Source organism: Erinaceus europaeus, chromosome 4 (assembly GCF_950295315.1).
Source record: "Erinaceus europaeus chromosome 4, mEriEur2.1, whole genome shotgun sequence".
Taxonomy (NCBI): Eukaryota; Metazoa; Chordata; class Mammalia; order Eulipotyphla; family Erinaceidae; genus Erinaceus; species Erinaceus europaeus.
The window spans coordinates 9,462,148-9,487,404 of record NC_080165.1 but is presented as its reverse complement, the minus strand read 5'-3'; the positions used below and the strand labels follow the sequence as shown (position 1 = coordinate 9,487,404).

Genomic DNA, 25,257 nt, shown 5'->3' with positions numbered 1-25,257 from the left:
CCCATGACTTTATTAGTTTTTGCCTGAGGCAAAATGTATGATTCAGACAAAAATGTGTGATTCTTATTTTTAAACATTATTTACATATTTATTATAGAGACGCAGATAAACTGAGAGGGAAGAGAGAGATAGAAAGGGAGAGAGAGATAGGGGGCATCTGCAGCACTGACTGCTTGACCATTCATAAAGCTTCCCCCTTGCAGGTGGGGACTGGGGGCTTGAACCTGGGTCCTTGTACATGGTAACATATATATTCAACCAGGTGTGCCACTTAATGGATCCTAAAGTTGTTGTTTTTAAATATAATTTTAATTATATTATTTAATAATAGCTTATATTAATATTAAATTAACTTTAGTCATATTGACTTACTATATTAATTTAAATGATTAAATTAGAATATCACAGGGGGAATAGTTTGTACCCACCACAAGAATTCTGTGTTCCTTGCAGAACCATCATATTTGACTACTGATTACCTTGCCAAGAGGTTGTGTTCCCTGGGCAGGCAACCTCACCTGTGTCCTGGAACCTCACCTTCCCAGAGCTCTACCCAACTAGGGAAAGATGAACAGGCTGGGGGTATGCATCCACTTACTAACATCCATATCTAGTGGAGAAGCAATTACAGAAGCCAGACCTTCCACCTTCTGCACCCATAATGAATCCTCCCAGAGGGACAAATATGGAAGTTTCCAATAGAGGGGATGAGATATGGCAAGTTGGTGGTGGGAATTATGTGAATTGTACCATTCTTATCCCACAAGCTTGTCAATTATTCTTAAATCACCAATAATAAATAAAAATAGAAGTTGAAAAATAAGACAACACAAAGTTGAACTTGGACTGGGTTTGGCGTATTGCACTATAATAAAGAACTCTGGGGGGGGGGGGGAGGAAGGTTCAGGTCCTGGAACATGATGTCAGAGGACCTAGAGGGGGTTGAATTATTATGTGGAAAACTGAGAAATGTTATTCATGTACAAAGCACTGGATTTCATTTTGTCGTTACTGTATTTTATTGTTGACTATAAACCACTTATCCTCCCAATAAAAAATTTCAAATATTAAAAAAAGAGGTTGTGTTCCTATACCCTCCTTTTCTTTCTTTAAAAATATTTATTTTATTTATTTACTCCCTTTTGTTGCCCTTGTTGTTTTGTTGTAGTTATTATTATAGTGATTGTTGTTGGAGAGGACAGAGAGAAATGGAGAGAGGAGGGGAAGACAGAGAGGAGGACAGACAGACACCTGCAGACCTGCTGCACCGCCTGTGAAGCGACTCCCCTGCAGGTGGGGAGCCGGGGGCTCGAACCCGGATCCTTACGCCGGTCCTTGCGCTTTGTGCCATGTGCGCTTAACCCGCTGCGCTACTGCCCGACTCCCTACCCTCCTTTTCTTATGGGACTCCTTTTTAGAAATTTTTGCATGACTGTGTCACTGAGAAGGCTTTTATTTCCCCCTATACTTGAAGGATAATTTTGTAAGGAAACATATTTGTGACTGACAGTACTTATCTTTTAGTGCTTTAAACTGTCATCCCATTCTCCCCTTGCCGCTAGTTTCTGATGAGGAACTGATAGTACTACCTTTATATGGCATTTTCTTCCTCTAGCATCCTGCAAGATTTGTCCTCTGTTCTTGATTTTTGATGATTGTCTGCTGACATGCCTTTGTTAAGTATTTTCAGATACAGAAATCAGGATGTTTTTTTCAGCTTTCTGGGTGTTTATTTCCTGGATGTTTCCCAGGCTTGGAAAAATTTGCTATAAAGTCTGTAAATGTGAGATCTCTCTATCTCTCTCTCTCTCTCTCCCTCTCTCTCTCCCTCTCTCTCTCTCCCTCTCTCTCTCTCCCTCTCTCTCTCTCTCCCTCTCTCTCTCTCCCTCTCTCTCTCTCCGTCTCTCTCTCTCCCTCTCTCTCCCTCTCTCTCTCTCTCCCTCTCTCTCTCTCCCTCTCTCTCTCTCCGTCTCTCTCTCTCCCTCTCTCTCCCTCTCTCTCTCTCCCTCTCTCTCTCTTCCTCTCTCTCTCCCTCTCTCTCTCTCCCTCTCTCCCTCTCTCTCTCTCTCTCTCCCTCTCTCTCTCTCCCTCTCTCTCTCCCTCTCTCTCTCTCCCTCTCTCTCTCTCTCCCTCTCTCTCTCTCCCTCACTCTCGCTCCCTCTCTCTCTCTACATTAAAATCCATACTATATCCACCTCAGTATATTTTCCCAATCCTCATAGGAACAATAACAATTTCTTTTTAGTTACAATGGAACTAAATGGCTAGTTTGAGCACAAAATCCCGTCATGCAGTAGTGACATGGCTTGGAAATTTTAGTCCTCTAGGGACTAAATCTTAGTCAAAGCTTTAATTCCTATGCTCAGAGAGATAACTAATAAAAAATCCTTGATTAACTTTATTTAAAAATGTTGGTCTGCTTCTAAATTCTGCTTCTAAGACCCCCTCTGTTGCATTGCTTGAAGTTGTAGTCTATTTACATAATTATTGTTTTCATTGGTTTAATCCCCAATGGTTCCAGCGCTATTTTCCTTCTCCCCACCCCCTATTCTACGTACTTCCTCTTCCTGACACTTCCACCTCGGGAGATATAAGGACTGGATTGTGATTAGAGATAGCTTAGACTGCGCTGCGTATTCCACATGAATAAAGACTGAACTGTGTACCACTCAGCCATGAGTCCCTGGTCGTCTCTCTCTCCCACCCGCGAAGCTAGACCGGCATAAAAAAAATAATAAATTCACTCTATAGGGTAAAACCACAGAGTCCAAACTGTAATTTAATGAATTTCAGTTGATAGACTCATTGCAATGAAGGACACAAAGCAATAGGGATTGTAGGACAGTTGAGGCAAAACCTACCTAAATCAACTTATTCTGTGCAAATATGATATTTAAAAATATCATATTATTTGAAGGAAGTCTCTTGGGAGCGTGTTTGACTCACATAAAAAATAGAAAGTCAATCTTTGATCAATGATCTTAATAATTCTTGTAACCAGAAGGTAAGAAGAACAAGTCAGACTAAGCAGCCTTGTAAAGAGGAAATAATCCCTCTTGTTGTTCTTAGTGAAAGGGTGTTTGAACTATCTATGTTTTAAAAAGCATCTGTGTTTTGTTTGACTTGGCCATGATTATGGAATGGGTTTGTCTTGTCTCCATCCACCCCATTCACAGACTGGACTTCTCCAGCGGTGTACTGCTGGCCTGGGGTCCACAGGACAACACGAAAAAATTCTGTGAGTGCCAGATCTACCCTTGGCAACATGAACTATTTGGCTACAAACAGCTCCCAGGGCTAGCGAGAGCAGTGCATATTCTCTCCATAAAGCTTAAAAGACTTGAAAAGCACTGAGGACTAACTTAAAGCTTTTTTGGTAATCTCTTTCTCCATAATGGGAATACCAGAGAGAAAGGACAAGAAAAAAAAAATCATCATTTGTGTGTAGAGTTTTCTTTGGTTTGTCAGGCCTTGGCCTCACTGAGGCTTTATAATGAGGAAAATAAAAAAGCAAACATTGGAGATTTATTCCCCCCAAAAAAGGAACAACTCAGCTTTTATAGTAAAAGTAGGTAGTATTGAAGCTGCATTCTATATTTGCATAAATATGGCTTGAATGATATGCATATATACACACATTAGATATGTGTGTGGAATATAGACATGCATGTATAGACTTCATATATGTGTGTGAATAAACACCCATTTAACAGAGTTTTAAAACTTTAACTTTGTATAAAGCTACAAACTAAATTTTGAATCTTATAATCCAAAACATAGAAGGCAGTTATATCTCTCGTGTCATTTTGTGCACATTAAGATAGGCATAGAGCTGGGACAAATGCCTAAGCAATAGAGCCCAGGACTTGTAAGCCTGGGTTCTTGGTTTCACAGCACTGTGAGAGGCAGCATTGAGTTGTGATCTGAAGTCTTTCGCACTCTCTTTCTTTCATAAAATAAAACAGATAAACCAACATGGGCATAAAATGTACAAGATCTCTGAAATTCAGCAGATGAGAATATTCATAAAGAGTTTAGACCCTAACTCTAATGTGTGTTGATAAGAAGGAGTTTACACACACACACACACACACACACACACACACGCCACTTTCCAGACATCAGCTAAATCTTCTATAATTCAACTCAATTTTGATACTATTTACTAGAGAGCACTAGCTTCTATGCACTAAGGACTCAGTCCTACAAGCCTTACCCACCTCCTGTCACTTCAAGCATCAGGTTGCCACGTGTTTCAGACATAGGAGCTACAGACCCAAAGTTCTAGTGACGTGTTCCTTGAATAAGATGAAAATGTGCTGGCACCACTCATAGAACTCAGAGTAGCATTTTATTTACTAGAATACCTGTTTGTTATGCATAAAAAAGATATGATTTTGGAATAACCAAATGGAAGAAGTGCATATGGAAAAGTATAGGAGATAAATGCAGGGCTTCCATGGCCACTACAGGTGTACCACTGTGTCAAATGCCACCTCTATTTGTCATCCACCTGAAAGCTCTCGAAAACCCATCCGTTGACAGTGGGAAGGAGGAGTGACGAAGGCTTCATTACACAGGAACTGTTGGTGAGACCATTAACCACATAGTTTCAGTCCATTTTCTCCATCTTATAGGTTAGGAGAGTAGGAGCATTTTGTACACACCTGCATAGACAGAAAGTCACAATTTCCTTCTAGAATCTTCCCGTCTATTAGTTTTGACAATTCATTTGAAGTTTAATGTAAAGTTAGATTTCAGTTTAAAAAAAAAAAAGAGGCATTCAATCTGTGTTTATTTTTGTCATCACTAGGGCTTCACTGCTCTGGACTGACTTTTTCACATGTAGTGACACAGAGACTGAGAAATGGAGAGAAAATGACCACAACACTGAAGTCACCCACCGCCCTGCCCCACAGTGCTATAGGAATGGGGCCCCAGCCTGTCTATAGCATATGGCAAAGTACAACCTGTTGGGTTCAGCACTGAGATAGGCACTATCTCTACAGCTTACAGTGCCCAATCTCTAAATATTCAATATATGACAATGAAATATTTTAGTTATAAGAATAACTAACTATGTGCATATCTAAGACAATATCATACTTCTCTACAGCATGGATGAACTGGAAGGATTCGTGCTAAGCAAAATAAACTATAGGAAACAGAAAAATACTAGATGATCTCACTTAGATATAAGATATGAAAAACAAGGAATGAGAGCAGACAAATAAAAATCTATCCTTGAACTTTGATCTGTGTGCACCTATAGTTAGCAGCATAATTTGTGATTGTCAAAGCTTGGAAGTAACCCAGGTGTCTAACAACAGATGAGTGGCTAAAAAAGACTGTGGAATATACACAAGGGAATACTACTCAGCTGTAAAAAACTATCCTATTAACTATTAATCCCCCAGTAAAAGAAAAGGAAAAATAAAATCTATGCAGTCATCTCCTTTGCATTACCTTGGCTGGAACTGGTTGGCATCATGTCAAGTGAGATAAGCCAAAAAAGAGAATGAAAAATACAGAAAGATATCACTTACAAGTGAAACCTAATAATTAGGACTGCTACATGATCAAAAGATTGTGTTTCCTGCTTGCTTTTAAGACTTCCCTGTTCCAGACAACCCCACCAATGTGTCCTGGAGCTCTGCTTCCCCAGAGCCCTTCCCCCACTAGGGGAAGAGAGAGACAGACTGGGAGTATGGATCAACCTGTCAACACCTATGTTCAGCTGGGAAGCAATTACAGAAGCCAGACCTTCCACCTTCTGCACCCCACAATATGACACTGGGTCCATACTCCCAGAGGGTTAATGAACAGGAAAGCTATCAGGGAGGGGATGGGATACAGAGTTCTAGTGGCGGGGATTGTGTGAAGCTGTATCCTTCTTATCCTATGGTTTTGTCAATGTTTCCTTTTTATAAATAAATATTGTTTTGTCAATGTTTCCTTTTTATAAATAAAAAATTTTAAAAAAGACTTCCCTGTCCCTAGTTATTAGGTCCCACTTGTATGTGTTACCATGCCATGCACTCATGTGGTGCAAAGCAGAAGAACCTGATGAAGGATCCAGGTTCGAGCCCCCAGCTCCCCACCTGCAGGGGAGTCACTTCACAGTTTGTGAAGCAGGTCTGCAGGTGTCTACCTTTCTCTCACCCTCTCTGTCTTCCCTTCCTGTCTCCATTTCTCTCTGTCCTATCCAACAATGACAAAATCAATAATAACTACAAAAATAAAACAACAAGGGCAACAAAAGGAATAAATAAATAAAATAAAAACAGTCCTCCTAGGTAGCAAATTCTCAATAAATTGAATTGAATTGAACTGAACTGAACTAAGTAAACTGAACTGAATTGAATTGAATTGAATTGAATTGAATTGAATTGAATTGAATTGAATTGAAAGTATGTAGCTCTTCTGGGCATGAATTAGAGAGAAATAAATAGATTAACACAATTTAGAATAAGTAATTAAAGGATGCATTATCTTGGTCCATCTACAATCAAAAATTAGAACTAAATTTAATAAAATTCAACATGAGATCAGAGAGCACCTTCTGAGAAACTAGCACTTTACCAGATGTTTTGAAGAATATAAAAGTAATATAAAATGTATTCCCTGACCTTGAAGATTTTGCAGTCTAACTAGATAAAACATATACTGAGAAAGCCACATATTCCAAGCAAAGTAGTACATGGTTGAATGCCAACATGAGTGGATAGTCAGTGTAATAAGATGTTAAGGTACAGAAAAGATCAGTCTGCCTGGAAGAATCTGAGACTGCTTCATGAGAAAGATGAAAATTGAGCTAGACCTTACCAGGCCCATGGATAAAACTCTAGTATGACCAGAAGTGAGAGAAGAAGATATTATAAAGGAAACACACACACACACACACACACACACACACACACACGGCATATGTGGAAGGTAAGACTGACGGAATCAAGTAATATGTTTAAATTGCTGGAAGTGGGCAGATCAGGGTGAGAACTGCATGAGTACATCTCTATAGGAACACTCTTCAAATTACCTAAATCTGTGAGTGTGCTGAGACATGCCACCTCCTAGCAGTTTGGAAATTATGATTTCAGTCTTTTTTCACATTGAAAGTGATGTCTTAACCTGGTATGGTTAACATCCTCTGCCCACATATGCAGACCTTTGTACTATATAAAGCAGCAATCTGGCCTACATAGTGCATCCAGTATTACATAAAAGCGGCCATTAGCAAAGGCAGACCAACTGTAGCTATAGCTCCAGGTAGGCTTCCCACCCCCGCTGTGATTACAAAGATAGCAAGAATCCTCATTTCAGGAGGAAAGTGTTCTAATTAAAGAATTATTTTAACTGCCTTGACTAATAATCAGACATTTAATTTTGTCAGGGGAATGAGAGGGAACAAGTCTTTTCTTTGGTCAAGGAGTCTTGCAAAAGACAGAAATAACAGTATTGCTAAAATCCATTAGATTAAAAATACATATATGTTGAACTAGTAATTAATTATAAGGAATATATTATTCCTTCAAAAAAATCTTACTTTACATCTAAGTGCACGTCTCATAATCTTCAATATTTAAATACTTTTCCCATGTTAGGGAGCTACTCTCTTCCCTGATCCAGCTTTCTAGCCCCTTTCCCATCCATGACATCATCTCCCCAGATAAGAACTTGAGTCCACCTGAATATCAGATGTCAGGCTCAGGCAAAAACTAATAAACTCATGGGCCCTTTGGAATCTACCTAAAATGGACCTACTAGCCATGACTCCTCATTGAAAGGTCAGCTGTAAAATATAGTCTTGTATATTGTGGGTTGCAACCTAAATAAAATTAAGGAAGAAGAATCATATAGCTTAGCCAAAAAAAAAAAAGTTTTTAAAGGGGAGATTTTTTTTTTTACTTATTTATAAAATTGAAACACTGACCACACCATAGGATATGAAGGGTACAATTCCCAACACCAGACTCCATATCTCCTCCCCTGATAGCTTTCTTAATCTTTAACCCTCTGGGAGTATGGACCCAGGGTTATTATGGGATGCAGAAGGTGGAAGGTCTGGCTTCTGTAATTTTCTCCCCACTGAACATGAGCATTGAAAGGTCGATCCATACTCTCAGCCTGTCTCTCTCTTTCCCTAGTGGGGAAGGGCTCTGGGGAAGCAGAGCTCCAGGACACACTGGTGGGGTCATCTGTCCAGGGAAGTCTGGTTGGCATCATGGTAGCATCTGGAACCTGGTGGCTGAAAAAAGAGTTAAGCCATACAAATTATTGACTAATCATGAGCCTAAAGGCAAGTATATTGCAGATGAAGATTTGGGATCTCCATTTTGAAGCAAGGAAGTAGAAAGACCTAAAAAGGACACCATAAAGTGCCTAATGAAATAATTTCTACTTACACCTAGATACACTTCTTACCTACTTCCTATTACTCCTCCCTCAGTCACTCCAAAGCTAACCTTACCAAAGTAAGGACTACAAAAGCTGAATGAAGGCAAGGGACTGACATACTGTCTTGATGACTCTTTAGTCACTATCAAGCCACCCCATCAGCTGGGGCCCTAGTCGGGGAGTCCTGGGATTCCCACACAGACACAATGAGCCTAGACCTCGGATTAGATCCCTCTCTCCATTATCACTGGTCATCACAGTATAATGGACCCCTTGGGAGGCCCCCGTAGGACCTTGCCCTCAATGTGCATCAACAATGGTAGGGAATGTTCCATTCTCCTAAGGGAGGTTGGATAACATACTCTATCTACCACCTGAGGAAAATGGTTCCTGAAATTAGTGTAACTTGGAATGTTCCTACTCATGAGCACAGAACACAAGTTTGGACCTACAAGGATGCAGAAGTTACATAGGCTCCTAAGCTGAATATGGGCCCCAGATTAAATTGATGGGGTTTACAGTCAACAATATTTAAACACCTTCCTCATATTAGAGAGCTACTCTCTTCCCTGATTCAGCTTTCTAGCCCCTTTTCCACCCATGACATCATCTCCCCAGACAAGAACTTGGGTCCACCTGAATATCAGATGTCAGGTTTAGGCAAAAACTAATAAAGTCATGGGCACTTTGGAATCTACCTAAAATGGACCTATTAGCTAGAAAATCTTATCAATAACACAAAATAATGTTTATTGTTAGGCCCTGACCATTATATTTGTTAAAGGGCTATTAAGTTAACTTGCATCTGTAATATGTAACTCCAATGTCTTGGTTCCATATAATGTTCATTTTCCAGGTTCTCTTGAACTAGGTCACTGCATTGTGTAAGCTGCATTTTGTATGATGGATTTCCCCAAGAATAGTCCAAGCACAGCTTGTCTCCATTCATAGAAAAAGTTCTTGTGTAATATTACTATGCCATATGGGTAAGAGTAATCCACAGTGACTTTCATTTACAAAGGAAGTTACCAGTGGTTATCTGTAAATAGTAATTGACAGAGCTAATTCAGGAAAATGAGTTAAAAGGAGATTTCAGATAGGGTATTGACTTTTACATGCCCAGATGTGTTCTTTTTTTTAGTAGCAAAGCAAACTGTAGCCTCTTAAGAACTGTCAAGTTCCTGAAGGAAAGAAAAGGAAAAAAAAAAAAAAGAAAGGAAAAGAATGGAAAATAGTTCAGTATCTAACAGTACCCAACACACGATTAGTACTTAAGTGATATTTGCTGAATAAACTGTCTTTTATTTGCTCTTATTAAAGGGTGCACAGAAGTTGGTCTTTGTTTTTTCAAACTTCTTAAATTTTTTAATTTACTTATTTATTGAATAGAGATAGCTAGAAATCAAGAGGGAAGGGGTGATAGAGAGGGAGAGAGGAAGAGAGACACCTGCAGCACTGCTTCATCACTTGTGAACCCTTTCCCCCTGCAGGGTGGGGACCAGGGGCTCAAACCCAGATCTTTGAGCACTGTAACCTGTGCGCTTAACAAGATGTGCCACCACCTGGCCCCCAGAAGTTGGTTTTAAAAAATTAGCACTCACCATCCCTTTTAATGAAGCAGTCAAATCTTTAGTCAGCATATGCTCTGTATGGAAAAAATAAATCTCTGTGATGAGTCCAAAGAAAATGTTTGCTATGATCTTTAACCCTGAATCATTTGTCTTATCTTTTATGTGACCTGTAAGATGTTTTGAACACCCATACAGTGTTATGAATCAAATCTATAGGAAGTGATTATAAGCCATTTGGTCAACAAGCAGATTATTAACATTGTAAAATCAACTCAAAGACAATGCGAGTGATTAGAACCATTTTATAATTTCTTAAATCAGCATGTCAATCATTTTCAGATGGAGACAAAGGAATACATCAATCAATCAAGCACTGATAGGGTGCTGAAGCTCGTTTGGAGACGGGAGATGCCCATCGTTAACACAATATGTAATCAATGTTTTGCTTTACCCAGAATATCAGTAAGTTTGGACTTTGAAGTGGGAACTCACTTGACCAGATATGTCCTATCTCACACAGGTTCTGAGACCCGGATGAGACAATGGTACTATGTGGCATGGATAATCTGTTGGGTAATAACTTGAATAGGAGTAAGAAATAATAATAATTCTTTGTCTCCTTTTTTGAAAATTAGGTCATGGAACCAAAGGAGTATTTGAGCTTCTGTCTGGATGGAGAAGAACCAGAGAGAATTTGCCCTTCAAAGACAGAATAGCCGATGCCTATTCTGATGTGATGGTCACCTATACCATGACGAGTTCCTTGTACTTTATAACCTTTGGCATGGGAGCGAGCCCATTTACAAATATAGAGGCTGTAAAGGTCTTCTGTCAAAACATGTGCATCTCCATTCTGTTGAATTACTTCTACATTTTTTCCTTCTTTGGCTCCTGTCTCGTCTTCGCGGGCCAACTAGAACAAAATCGCTACCACAGCATCTTTTGCTGTAAGATCCCTTCTGCAGAATATCTTGACCGCAAACCTGTGTGGTTCCAGACAGTGATGAGTGACGGACGTCAGCAGACCGCCCACCACGAGGCTAATCCCTATCAACACCACTTCATTCAGCACTTCCTCCGTGAGCATTACAATGAATGGATTACCAATATCTATGTGAAGCCATTTGTTGTCATCCTCTATCTCATCTATGCTTCCTTCTCCTTCATGGGGTGCTTGCAGATAAGTGACAGAGCCAATATCATCAATTTACTAGCCAGTGATTCCCCAAGTGTTTCCTATGCCACCATTCAGCAGAAATATTTCAGCAACTACAGTCCTGTAATAGGATTCTATGTCTATGAACCCCTTGAGTACTGGAACAGCAGTGTCCAAGAGGACCTGCAGAGACTCTGTAGTGGGTTCACTTCAGTGTCCTGGGTGGAACAATATTATCAGTTCCTGAAAGTTAGCAATATCAGTGCCAATAATAAGAGTGACTTTATCAATGTCCTGCAAAGTTCCTTTTTAAAAAAGCCAGAATTCCTACACTTTCGAAACGATATCATCTTCTCCAAGGCAGGGGACGAAAGCAACATCATTGCTTCACGGTTGTATCTGGTGGCCAGGACTAGCAGAGACAAGCAGAGGGAAGTGATAGAAGTATTGGAAAAGCTGAGGCCCCTGTCTCTCTCCAAGAGTATCCGCTTCATCGTGTTCAACCCTTCCTTTGTGTTCATGGACCACTACAGCTTATCTGTCACGGTGCCTGTTCTAATTGCAGGCTTTGGTGTTCTCCTGATCTTAATCCTGACTTTCTTCCTAGTGATCCACCCTCTGGGAAATTTCTGGCTAATTCTTAGTGTCACCTCAATTGAGCTGGGCGTTCTGGGCTTGATGACATTATGGAATGTCGATATGGATTGCATTTCTATCTTGTGCCTTATCTACACTTTAAATTTCGCCATTGACCACTGTGCACCACTGCTTTACACATTTGTATTAGGAACTGAGCACACCCGAACACAATGTATAAAAAACTCCCTGCAAGAGCACGGGACAGCCATTTTGCAAAATGTTACTTCTTTTCTTATTGGGTTGGTCCCCCTCCTATTTGTGCCTTCAAACCTGACCTTCACACTGTTCAAATGCTTGCTGCTCACTGGGAGTTGTACACTTCTGCACTGTTTTGTTATTTTACCTGTGTTCCTAACCTTTTTCCCCCCTTCCAAAAAGCACCACAAGAAAAAGAAGCGTGCCAAACAAAAGGAGAGAGAGGAAATTGAATGCATAGAAATTCAAGAGAATCCTGATCACGTCACTACCGTCTGAAGTGTGTAGACTAATGGATAATTTTTCTTTTCCAGTATTGCACAACGAAGCAGGGCGAGTAAAGCTCAGACCTCAGCTGCTTGGGCTGTCCAGTGTTAACAAGGCAAGTCAGATCACAAATGAAATGATTCATGACACAAGAGGTCCACTTCACAGGGGTAAGAGGGAATCAAAAAAAGGGGAAAGTTCTTTGCAACCTTGTTCTCCACTAAAGATACGTTTCTGGATGGAATTCTAGAGCTCTTCCAAGGAACAGATAAATCAATGGAGTATTAGGAGGCAAAAAGGAACACAACCACATTTTCAAAGAATTGTTAAGAGATGGAGAAAAAAAGAATGGGGGACTCCAAATAGAAAAAAAAAAGACATAAATATCAAAGTTGCCATGACACTTTTCATGTTTGTTTGTTTGTTTTAACAGGTTGATCAAAGGAAACCTATGCACTTGGGAAGTACATATTTAATCCTGTCTATACCAAAGGACTTCCCAATTCATTTTATGTGTACATATATGTATATATCTGATATATACATATACTTAGATTTGTCTTTAGTGTATACATTGACATTTGTGTGAAGAAGATGTCCAAATAAATTGGTATTTCTCTAGAATGTCAAATCAGCCTTAGTCAAATATACATGTATTAGTGCTCATTCAAAATCAACTCAAGTATTCAGCAGCAAGACCATTATTCAACTGTGCAGTACGCAACATAGAGATGTGATCCCACTCAGTTCACTATGTTGTGTGATCTATATTTGAGAATCTTTCTTTGAATGGCTTAACAACAACAACGACAACACAAATCATAAAAGCATTTGAATTAATGACCGTGTAGTCAAGATCTTACATCTCCTGTTAGAGCTCGATAATTGATATGGCTTTTCATGGGCATGTAATGCTTCCTGTCCTTGGAAAGGCTGATTTGCCTGCTTCCAGAGAGCTTTCCACTGCAAACGAACACTTTACACATGCTATCCAGACATACATGTATATGACACACAACTGTGTATGTTGGGGTATCCCATAGTCACAGCTTCTCTCATTTTAGATGGCAAAAGTACATTGCCATGGAATGTAGATAGATCATATAGAAGAAAGGAGACATAACTAAGAAACTCGTGGTAGCATGAAATAGAGTAAACTGGGTCATCAACATTCTGTGAGGCCATCGGCAGGTTCTTAGTGTAAGGAAAATATTCTAATCCTATGAAGTCTAGAGTGTTCCTTGCATTAACATTTGGAACATTAGCACACACCATGATCACTCTACTGGAATGCCATTATTCACTATGTGTAAAGTGCTCATCTACTGCCCCATTCCCTAGGGCCATCATAGTTCTCCACAGGTGGTATGTAGAGTAGCTGTAACTGCTACTGAATTCTGGCTTACAGAAAGTACTGAAGTAATTGTTCTTATTGAGTCAAGTTTAGAGTCATTCCATGGAAGGTAGAGTCAGTCAGTTGGGTGCTTAACTTGGATTAATACGAGGCTACAGTCAGAAAATTTCTAGAGGATAGCTTTTCCCATTCCAAATAGTAACATAAGTTAATTTTCAGGAAGGACTGAATAAATGCCCAATGATTAAGAACTGATAGAGCGTTCTATAACCTGAAAGAACACTATAGTTTCCCATCAAATGTAGTATGCTTTAACTAGATTAAAAATGCTAAAATCTGAAAAATCTAGAAGTCATTTAATTTTTTTTTTTAAAAGGAGAAATAAACCATTTTGTTCTGGTTGCAGTCCTACGAAATTATTTAATAGCTTAATGAAGTGACAAAACAAGTGTATTTTTACATACAGAGTTTATAAAACTGTTTAAAAAGAGAGAGAATTTTCTTTAAAATAAAAAAAGAAATTAACCAAATTTTATTTTATCATACAGAGTTTGTCTTGTTCTACTTTGAAGTTACTGAGCTTCTGTTAGAAATGATAACGGTTTTTTCAACTGTATTAATCTGGGAACAAAATCAGTAGATGAAATGTGAACAACAATTCCTGTAGACTTAGCTTTATTGGTTTTACACTTTTTTTTCACATTTTTTAACCTTGCTTTTGCCTCCTGAACTGTTTCATTAAGGAAAAAAAAAAACAAAGACATCTGGCACTAGTAAACCTCCAGACCAGGATCTCGTATCTGAAGCACAAGCATCTGAGGAGATAGGTTTTTTAGGGAAAGGGAATTTTTTTTACCACAATTCCTTCAGCATTCATGAAGATGTTGTTTACATTCCTTTCTAAAGAGGACGGGTAAATCAGCAGAGAAATTGCATCGATCGTCACTCCATTTTGTCCATGGTTTATCACATTTCACTTATTTCCCTGTTTTTTTACATCTGTCAATTCAGGTCTCTTATATTAACTTTATTTGCCATGGACAATTCCCTCTGCACAGAAGACCAGTAGACTAATTGGTGAAGAAGAAGCTAACATGCCAGATGCCAGGTTCATATGGAGACAGAGGCTTATATGGTCATTCCCATGAGACAGTTTTAATGTCATCCCTCCATTCTGTTAATTTCTTTTGAGTGGGTCAAATAGTTTTTTTTTTCTTTTTCAATGATCAAAGCAACTAAAATCAATATCAATATGAATTTCTCCTGGTTTACATGACTACAAGAGTAGGTTTGCTGTTGCTGCTACTATTTTCACCAGAGTACTGTTCAAATCTGGTTTATAGTTGAGGTTCTGAAGGCTGAACCTGGGACCTTAGAAGCTCTGGTATGAAAGCCTTTTGCCTAACCACTACACTGTCTCCCCCAGCCTGTAAGGGGTCAAGTTTTTGAAAGGGACATTATCATTCCCATAATATGTAATTCTTGAACGAACTATAGCAATAATTGAACTGCAATGACTTTTCTGAAGGAGTTCATCTACCATCCCAAATGCCCCTAACTCAGTCCTAAGATGTATTTTAAGTCCAGGGAGAAGCAAAATGATTATCATCTAACCCCAACTTCACTTTGAAACAGTCATTTCCAAAACTTGCAGATATTGAATAGAAAAAAAAAAACAACCTAAAATATGAGATCATGATATGAAGGTAACTTGTGATTTCTCCCCTTTTTGGCTTCATGTAGGCAACTCCTCCTTATTTTTCTAGTTTGCTCTTATTATTTTGTCTATTTTTGAAATACTAATGATATTCAATGTAGGGCCTTATCTGCTGCTAGAAAATTATGAATCAATTCCCCCAGGAAAAGAAACCTGTGAGGAAAAATCTCAAATACGTAGAATATTGTCTTTAGCTGGGAGTTAGGGATTTTTAAAAACTTGCAAGTAGTCACAGCTCTTTCTGAATTTAAACTAGAATATAAATTTGTTTCCACCCATTAGAATTTAAATTTGTATTATTAAGTACCACTGTCCTAGTGACTGATAGTCTCAAAAGAGGTACTCAGATAAACTTAAGCCATGCACATATTTTTGTAACTAAAGATGTGCTTAAATATCTTGCCAAGAATTCTTCCAGGGGCCATGAACCTCTTTGAAAGTTTTGCATGAATAGTCTATGAAAGGATTATTTTCTGTTGGGGTTGTATTATGTGAGTATTCCTTCCCCATGTGACTCCTGTTCATTTCCACAGAACTTTGGTTTGGTCTTAGGAAATCAGAAGGGTTAAATGAAGTTCCTATGATACTACAGTAGCCATTCTTGAATTGATTTCAGGAGGATGAGAGTTTTGTCCTCTATATAACTACCCAGTGCATTCTCCCTTAATAAACAAATCTTCCATGGCTTGTGGTTAGAATTAGGGATTAGCTCTTGCCATTTAGAATCACGTGTATTTTTATAAGTTGGCTGTAAATATCATACCTGCAGTCACATATTTTTATGACCAGATAGTTATGAATACCCAGCACTATGCACGCATCATTACTGTTAGCACGTCGATTTTAAAAGGCACTATTACATGATTATTTCAGCTTTTATTAAAATCCTCAGATCACCTATTCATAAATGTCTCCTACCTTTTGGTCCCGAGGATCTAAAGCCCACAGAAAAATTCCATCCCAATGGGAACATTTGGAAAGTCGCTGTCCCTGGTTATCAATGGCGGTGATTCTAGAAGTCTAGAATGTCCTCTAGAAAATCCTGGAGGTGGGATTCCAGGTAAAGAATATAACAGGTTATGTGTTAGTGATTTAATTTCCTATATTTGCTAGCTTGCTAGTGAATTAAAGAATACAACACCTTGAGACTGAACTTTAGATATTGTCTCACGGGGACTCAAGAACCCAGTTGTTTCATTTAATCCTTTTCTAGAGGAATCTTTCTGCTCAAACCATTTTGTTGGTGTTTATAAATGGTTCTGAGAGTCCTTTCAAATATGAACCAGAAAGTTGTCATCTATTCAAAAACACCTTTGGAAGTGCTTTTGTTTCCTTTAAAGAGAAAAAAGCTTCTTGCCATTTCTGTTACCAGAAAAATCTGTGACAAATTTGATATTAACTCAGAGCATATCTATAGTTGAATTGCCACACCCTTGACATCTCCTACTTTGAAACTAAATGTGTTTACATTAATCCTTTAAACGAATGTTCCCTCAGTGAATTGTATATGGGGAAGTGACCTAGGTTTTCTTTTTGCTGGTTCATCTTCAAAGTCATGACTACCAATGAATTAGATCTTAAGGCCGTATTAAAATCATAAGTTAAGACAACAAAGATTCTTAACACTAGGTCTAGTATGTTTGTGACTACATGCAAGTATTAAAGCAATAAATTCCATTGTTTTCCAAATTAAATGGCCAAAGTTTGATTCACCAACACTTACTACTTATAGAAACAAAGAGATAATATTCAGTGTTTGATATGTCGCATTGGATTTGGATAGCATTTGTAAATGTTGGGAAGGATGTTGAGAAGTGAGTTCACATACCTAGAATTCAAGGAGTCTATAAGTACGTATGATAGAATTAATGGGGGGAAAAATCCACAGATTTTATAACTTAGCATACAGCATATAGATTTGCATGGTGTTTCTGAACTATAGATTCTTAACTGCTGGCAATACAGATTCTTAATTTGCCCTTTCTAGGGAAAGAGTTCCTGAATTTTCACGTGTGAAACTCCTTTAAATGAAGCTTCATGTAAGTGCCAGACGTGAAAGAAAATTTCCCAGGGATGACTAAGCTCTACTTGGTGTATCTTGGACATATCTAATGAATTATTATATATATATATAATATATATAATTTATATATATATAACCTTCCTCTGCACTTAATGAGGACCTCTCTTGGGCTGACAGAGAAGTGACCTGCTTTTCTCGTGAAATCAACAGTCTAGAAAGAGAAATATACAGGCTTAGAAATCATATAATAAATAGTACAGATGTCTAATCAAGGATAATATCCATCTAAATGTGTTGTCAAAATCCAGTAGGACTGAAAGAGAAGGCTAGATATGGGATGATCTCACTCATGGGCAGAAGTTAAGTAGAACCTGGACTGTGTTTGGTGTACTGCACCAAAGCAAAGGATTCTGGGAAGGGCAGGCGTAGGGAGCTTTCGGGTCCTAGTACATGATGGTAGAAGGACCTAGACTGGGGGTGCGAGTGTTTTGTACACACCTATTAGGGTAAGGGGAGAAATTTTAACCATGTGTCAACATCTGTAAAAGGAAAAACGTTAAAAGAAAAAAAATCAGTGGGATTATATGCTAAACCAAGAATCTCTGTAGGTAGATACTTTTAGTATAAAAAAAGTATTTATAAAAAAATTACTGCTAATTTGAACGTTTATAAACTACATAAAAGTCTTTATTACTATTTTTCATAGTTATTCTAAGAAGCTCACACAGGTGATGTTACTGTGATGTCTTAAAATAAGATAAAAACTGTCCGGGTCTGTACTGTAAACCATTAACCTTCCAACTAAAAAATTAAGGAAACAAGACAAAAACAGAAATCCACTGGTTATATGTGACTCCTGGTGCATATCACATATTTGTACTTATCTAACATGGAGTGTTTAGAACTCATCTGTAACTCTCTTACAGTTCCCTATACCACCAATGGCATAACCAGACAGGAAGACAGTACGACATTCTCCCTCTCTATTTCCCCAATCTTTAGAAAAATCCGTATTACCCATGGAGATCATCAAATGAGGGGAGAAAAAAGAACTTTAATACTTTGGTAGATTTCACCAAAGAACTTCCTAAAAGTGACTAAGAGAGACTGTTGTGGATAAAAGACACTAGATTTTATTCTAAGTTTGTTAGTTAACAGTCTTACATAGTTTACTGTCTGGGATTTGAAGAGACAGTCTACAGTACCCTGTGTTATGATGTAGTTTTTCTAATATCAATATGATCTATAGGCTCTCTTCTGGAATTGAAAACATTACTCTGTTTGACTGACTTGCTAGTTATTGGTGGACACACTAAGAACTGGGAAAGACTGAACAGTGATCATTGCTGCATGCCCTGGTAGAGTACACAGTCTCTGTTTTAAAACAGAATCAAAATTCTGCCTTCTTTCTTCCTCTGGATACTAAAAAAATTAGACCTCAAATTACCAATGCAAAAATCCCAACGTTTTAGCAAAATCTAAGCTACAATTTTATTATTATACTTCCCTGACCATTATGCGCACTTTTCAGCAATACACTTTCTTGCTCTTAAATAGGAAATCTGTCATAGATTGAAAAGGGCAGAGATCTTTCCAAACTACCTCATCAGAATATTTAAAGACAAAATGGCATCAACTTTTGACTAATGGCAGAAGATGAAAGCCACGAAGCAATATTATTTAGCACCTCTCTTGATGCCCTTTCACTTTGTAAATTTAAACCAGATAAATGTAAAAAGACAATCTACGCAGTCCTGCTTGTGTGTCTCTGGTTAGTATAATATTTATTAACAAGAAATCTCTCAGGGTAATTGTCCGTCTCTCTGTAGATACCCCAGAGCTTGCAATTTGGTTCAGAAAAAATATATATATTGGCTTTAAGGCAATGGTCCATAGAAGGTGATGCCCACCCCCAAAAAAATTGTAAGTAACTTCAATAAAAATTTCAAGTGCACTTCTTAACAACAGAGGTGAAATTCACTTTGTTTACTGTTTTCGTTGGTTGATTAACCTAAATAAATAAAAAGGTAAGACATTGATGTTTTGCATAATTTTTTGATGCCACTACTATTATTGTTGGTTGTTAGATTTCTTTTTTATTATTATCTTTATTTATTGTATAGAAACAGTCAGAAGTTGAGAGGAAGGCAGGGAGAGGGAGAGAGACAGAGAGACAAGAGTAGTGTTGCTTCACCACTTGCAAAGCTTTCCCCCTGCAGATGAGGACCGAGGGCTCAACCAGATGTGCCACCACCTGGCACTATTGTTAGAATTCTAAAACCGGAAAGCTTTGGAAACATTTGGACCCATGAGACATATAGGCATATTGTGGGCATGAAAGTAAAAGTTGAGTGTTTTTATTCGCTATTCTTTCCTAAGACAAAATTCCATTTAATCTTAGTCCTGGTTAAACCAAATATTAATGCTATAACAAATGAAAAATAGCAATTAAAATGGATGAAGTTATCAGACTTCAGTGCCCTATCAATTAAAACCCCATGACAAATTACCATTTAAAATGGCTTACCCTATGAGGACATTTATTTTCTAATATTTTATAAAATATGGATTCTTATCACACCCAGTTGATGAAAACAGTCTCATTTATTACTCCCAAAGTATTGCAAATGACATAAAAAATAAATTTAAAGCTCTACTTTGTAACTCTGTACTTTGAGCTGTAAAACTAAAGCTATTCTTGAAAAAAGGCTTGAAAAAGAATTTTAAGAAAGAGATTTTTGAGTACACACTGTTCGTTTTACTGTGAAGCAAGTATTATTATGTGAATAAGCATCTCTATGATAATTAAATTTAATAACTCAAAGAAAAATGTTTCAATAGTTTACAACTATTGCCTTGTGTTACTGTCATTTTCAGTCTTTGAGTACACAGACAAAATGTCCAGTTTCTCAGATTCAGCTTTTTAGAAAGTCTATGATCTAAAGCCAATAACGTAAAAAATTCAAGAAAAATGTGATCCCAACTTAGCTACTGCAGTGCATGCAGGCAAATTCATCTACAGTATTTCTGGTCATGTTTACCTTTTATTTCAACCGCGACAAAAATTTATCTCTGTTAGCCATAATGAAGAATACTTAGTATATTCAAATATTCATGGGGTAAAATAATTTTCTCATTTATTTGTTCAATCCCAAATTCTGCAAGCTAGGATGTTCTTAGAATCATCGTATTCCATTTCATTTTACTCTTAATTAATATTAAATGTCCCAAAGAATGTCAACATACATAATTTCCTCATTTAACTTCCGTAGGATCTTTGAGCTTACTATCTATCAGGGAAAGATTCCTCTGGACTAGGAATTAAATTTCTTAACCATAATGCCTCATGACGTCACAGTGAAAATTAATCTATAGTTCTTTGGTCACTTATTGAATCACAGTTCTAAAAAACATACTTTAGTCCTTTAAAATGCAAGATTAAAGAACACATGCATCATAAATAATGTCATGAGAGAATATAGAACAATTATTCCTACGACATGAAGTTACAGTTATAAACTCCAGGCCTTGGAGTTTATAAAGCATGCTTGAATGAATCTCTTAAGTTCACAAAGATCTCTGTAAAGTAGAAAATAAAAATTGCTATTGAAATACCGAGATAGCTTTTTAAGACTCCCTAGTAGTTGTGATGTTTTGATCTGAATTTACATTCAATTCAAATATGTTCTGATCAGAACATCACACATTACATTATCTTACTGCGGGAACATTAAATATATGAGCACTTTAGTCAACTGTTGTTGTTTTTTTTTTCATCATGTGAAAGGAGGCAATGACAAATAAGATAGTGACTCCTAAGTTACAAGTAAGCACAGAACTTAGTTACAAGACACATCCCTTAGCCTGTATGTGATAGTTCTAAATCTGTACAAAATAACTCATGGATTGTCAGCCTCATTTCATTAAAGCCAAGAAAGATATATTTTTGGACACCTGAGTCCACTATATTCTGATGAGTAACATGGCAACATTCATTCTAAGGTCTACATAAGGCGCCAATATTCACAGGATTTAACATCTGCATCCAAAGTTATTCCAAGGTCATTCAATGATCTGTAATTTCACCTCAGAATTTTTTTTCACTGCAAAGTCATCTTCATATGGGCATTACTTGCATGATAAAACATCCAGTACCATTTTATGTAGTTTTGTGCATTTTTTTTCAAACATGAATGTACAAAATCTTGTGTGGATATGTTTGACTTTATTTGGTAGCCATTTTTTTCTTTAATAAAATGTATTAGTTTAATTGTTAACTTATTTTGATCTTTTCCTTGCTTAAATGTGTTTAATTTTTGCTTCTAAACAATTTTTCTTAGCATTATTAAAACGCGTTTCCTTTAGATAAAAAAAAAAAAATGAGTATGGGATTTATAAAAATTAAGGTGGCTGGAGTCGGGTGGTATCGCAGCGGGTTAAGTGTACGCGGCGCAAAGCGCAAGGACCAGCATTAAGGATCCTGGTTCGAGCCCCCAGCTCCCCACCTGCAGGGGAGTCTTTTCACAGGTGGTGAAGCAGGTCTGCAGGTATCTGTGTTTCTCTCCCTCTCTCTGTCTTCCCCTCCTCTCTCCATTTCTCTCTGTCCTATCCAACAAGGATGACATTAACAACAATAACTACAATAATAAAACAACAAGGGCAACAAAAGGGAATAAATAAACAAATATTAAAAAATTAAGGTGGATAGTTGAATACATTTACAAGCACAAAAGTCTGGATAAAGTATTACTGTAATTTATATGTGCATCAAGCTTATGTTTTTCCACTGTCATAATAATAGCATAAGTCTTTCTATTTATCAGAAACTCATTACCTATTCACTGAAAAAATAAACAAGGGAATCCTTCAACCTCTGACTTATCTATCTCTGACCTAATGAAAGTAAGCTATTTAATAATATCACTCTATGAAGGAATTTACAGCAAGTTATACAAGAATAAAATCCCATATAAAAGCAATAATTTCAGGTACACACAAATAAACCAGTTTTTTCAGTAAGTTTAAAATGATTCACATCTTGTTAATGAAATAAAAAGGAATATGATTTCACATAAATATTATCAAAGGAGACAGTAAAAAATAAATTGATGAGAAAAACAAGATATCACAGAATTTTGAAGAAGAATATAAGTGGAAAAGTTGGCATTTTTTGTTTACTATTTTTTCTTCTTTCTATGTTAGTATTTTTTTTTAAATGAACACATTGGAAAGAGACAGGAAATGTCAATATATTTCAATCTACACAGGTTTTATTAGCTAATTGTCCCTTACAAATATAAGCCTAGAATTTCAGCATTTCAGGCTCAAGATTACATATGAACAGATCTCTGAAGGACTTTTAATAGCCCTAGATGGGTTGGAATTGTAACTTTTATCCAGTACATATTTAGAAGTACCTATTTGGGTCTTAGGTTAAGCAGATAAAAACCACAAATGTTCACAGCCTCTAACATTGACACATCTATGATCTACTGAGAAAACTTCTGACTGGAAGAGTTAAGGAGAGATCCTTGAAATAATTCACACTGAAGGTTGGATAAGATTCTAATAGACAGAGACAAGAGTGTGGTTGGCGGAGACCACAATCCAGGAGAAACTGGAGTGGGTATGCAGACTAGAAAGCAGGTCAGTCACACGGATGACATCGCAGCTGAGACCCTAGGAAGGTAGAAGTTGGTTCAGTACCATAACAGAAAGGTCACCAGCTAATAGGGAGTGGTTTGGAATGGAAGTGGGATTATGAATAAAATGCTTTTGTCAAACTCTATCTTTAGACTTGAATTTAGTAAAAGATATACACAACCTAAGTACCCAACTCCCCCTTTTCTTGTATGTTACCACAGATACAAAAAAAAACAAAAAACAATGGCATCTCATAAATTAAGAATCAGTGTTGCATAGAATAAAGCGTTTTCAAGAGTCCACTTAGGACAGGTATTTGATTCTCCCGGTGGCAGATTATCAGTATTCTATGGAAGGTGCCTATAACATTTTATCACTTCACACGTATCTGCTGTACCCCAAAGTGCACAAGTCAAACTCTGGAATGGACTGATTGGCACTTGTCTTCCAGGAAAACAACCGGAACTAATCTGCTCAACATAATTACCTCAGTTATTTTATTAGTTTTAGTACTAATTCAAGTTAACAACTGCCTAATAGAACTAGTATTGTCATCATTGTTTTATATATGTTTCAAGAAAGGAAACATTGTAAATAATAATATTGTGTTCCGGTGATACATCATCGGGGAGTCATAAAATAGCATGGAAGCCCAAAGGGAAAATTACACGTGATGAGAATAACTGTGTTAATGTTTCTCTCCACACCTGTCCTTTATAGAGCAAATCTTTAAAATGTTGCTTTGATTTAATTGCTTACAATCTGTTCTTCAAGTCCTACGCCTAACATTCACTTTCATTTTCTTTTGAGAAAATGACACACACACAGTGAGGTATAACAAACCTGAACAGTACTTAGATACATTTGTATATGAACATTGTTCCTTTTTTAATTATCTTTATTTAATTATTGGATAAAAACAGCCAGAACTTGAGAGGGCAGGAGTGATAGAGAGGGAGAGAGTTACCAGCAACACTGCTTCACCACTTGCAAAGCTTTCTCCCCTGCAGGTGGGGACCAGGGGCTTGAACCTGGGTCCTTGAGTATTGTGACATGTGCGCTCAACTAGGTGCGCCACCACATGGCCCCCTTGTTCCTTTTTTATAATTTGAGTTTTAATTACAATAATAATTAGTACCTCTAGAAATCTACAGGCAACAGTATAAGGAAATCTTGTTAGATTATTTGAACATTTAAACTCCAAATATGCATGTCCTAATAATATTGTTTGAAGTTATAAAGTTGAAAATCGTTTGGGAATACCACTTATTGGGACTAGTTCAAGAGTTTGTCTGCTTGCAGAATTGAGATAGACATAAATTCACCAACAAATCAAGAGAGTGACCAGTGATAGGAGACCACCATCAATATTCCAAAGGGCATCTCTGGGAAACCTCAAATTTGCAGAGCCTGTAGTGCTCAAATGTTTTCTGCTAACAGAGTGATCCGCATGCCAGATCAGTTAAGAGTCCTGCCACCAGGGGGAATTAGTGCATTTGTGAGCTCTCTGTGATTCCAATGGGAAGCTAAGTGTGAAAGAAAAGTGACTGAAACTCCCAAATATATATATTCAAGCTATTTATTAACTATAAACAGGTCATTTAGGTTGAATTAAAACAAAGGCTTCTGTGACCCATCTACAACTAGAATACAAGTCAGACCTTACAAAGAGAATCTAAGTTATTACCTAAAGAATAAAGAGATTCTTTCTACTAGAAACAAGTCTAACAGAAATACATTTCTTTTTGAGATAGTATCCCAGAAGATGTGCACAGCCTGAGCAAGGCCATAAAGAAACGATAGGGCAAACTTTACTTCTGAATCAATGAAGTCAACCTTTGCTTGAGTGTGTTTCCAGTATATGAATTAAATTTGTAAAAGCAACAAGTCCAATCTAAGGGCCCCTGAATGTCATCCTGAATAATTCACATTTATTTTGGTCTACATTTGAAATACTATATTACAGGCATTAAGACTTAGAAAGATTAATAGGCAATGATATAAGCATAGGATTGAAAATAGGAAACTTGCGCCAAAGAAATGTTAGGGACTGTTTATTACATATATCAAGGCTAAAGATATGAAATAGGGCTGTGTTACCAAGGTTAAAGGGTGGGATTAATGTAAAGAACGTGGTGGCAGAAAAGCCCACACTCAGAATACTTAAGGAAACTAATGCATTAGTATGGTACCTTTGTTTTTTATTTTGCTTTATTATGAATCTTTTTTTTATTTACAGAAAGGAAGCACTGGTACCTTTATTTATTTATTTTTTCCTCCAGGGTTATTGCTGGG

General features: G+C 37.3%; 1 protein-coding gene across 1 annotated transcript in view; it reads left to right on the top strand.

The window, feature by feature from the left end:
- Positions 1-13,598, top strand: part of PTCHD4 (patched domain containing 4) — a 256,884-nt gene extending 243,286 nt beyond the window's left edge. Inside the window, exon 4 of the mRNA XM_060188731.1 lies at positions 10,604-13,598. Coding sequence (XP_060044714.1) covers positions 10,604-12,237 — 1,634 coding nt within the window. The 3' untranslated portion in view covers positions 12,238-13,598. The remainder of the gene's footprint in view (positions 1-10,603) is intronic.
- The last annotated feature ends 11,659 nt before the right edge of the window (positions 13,599-25,257 follow it).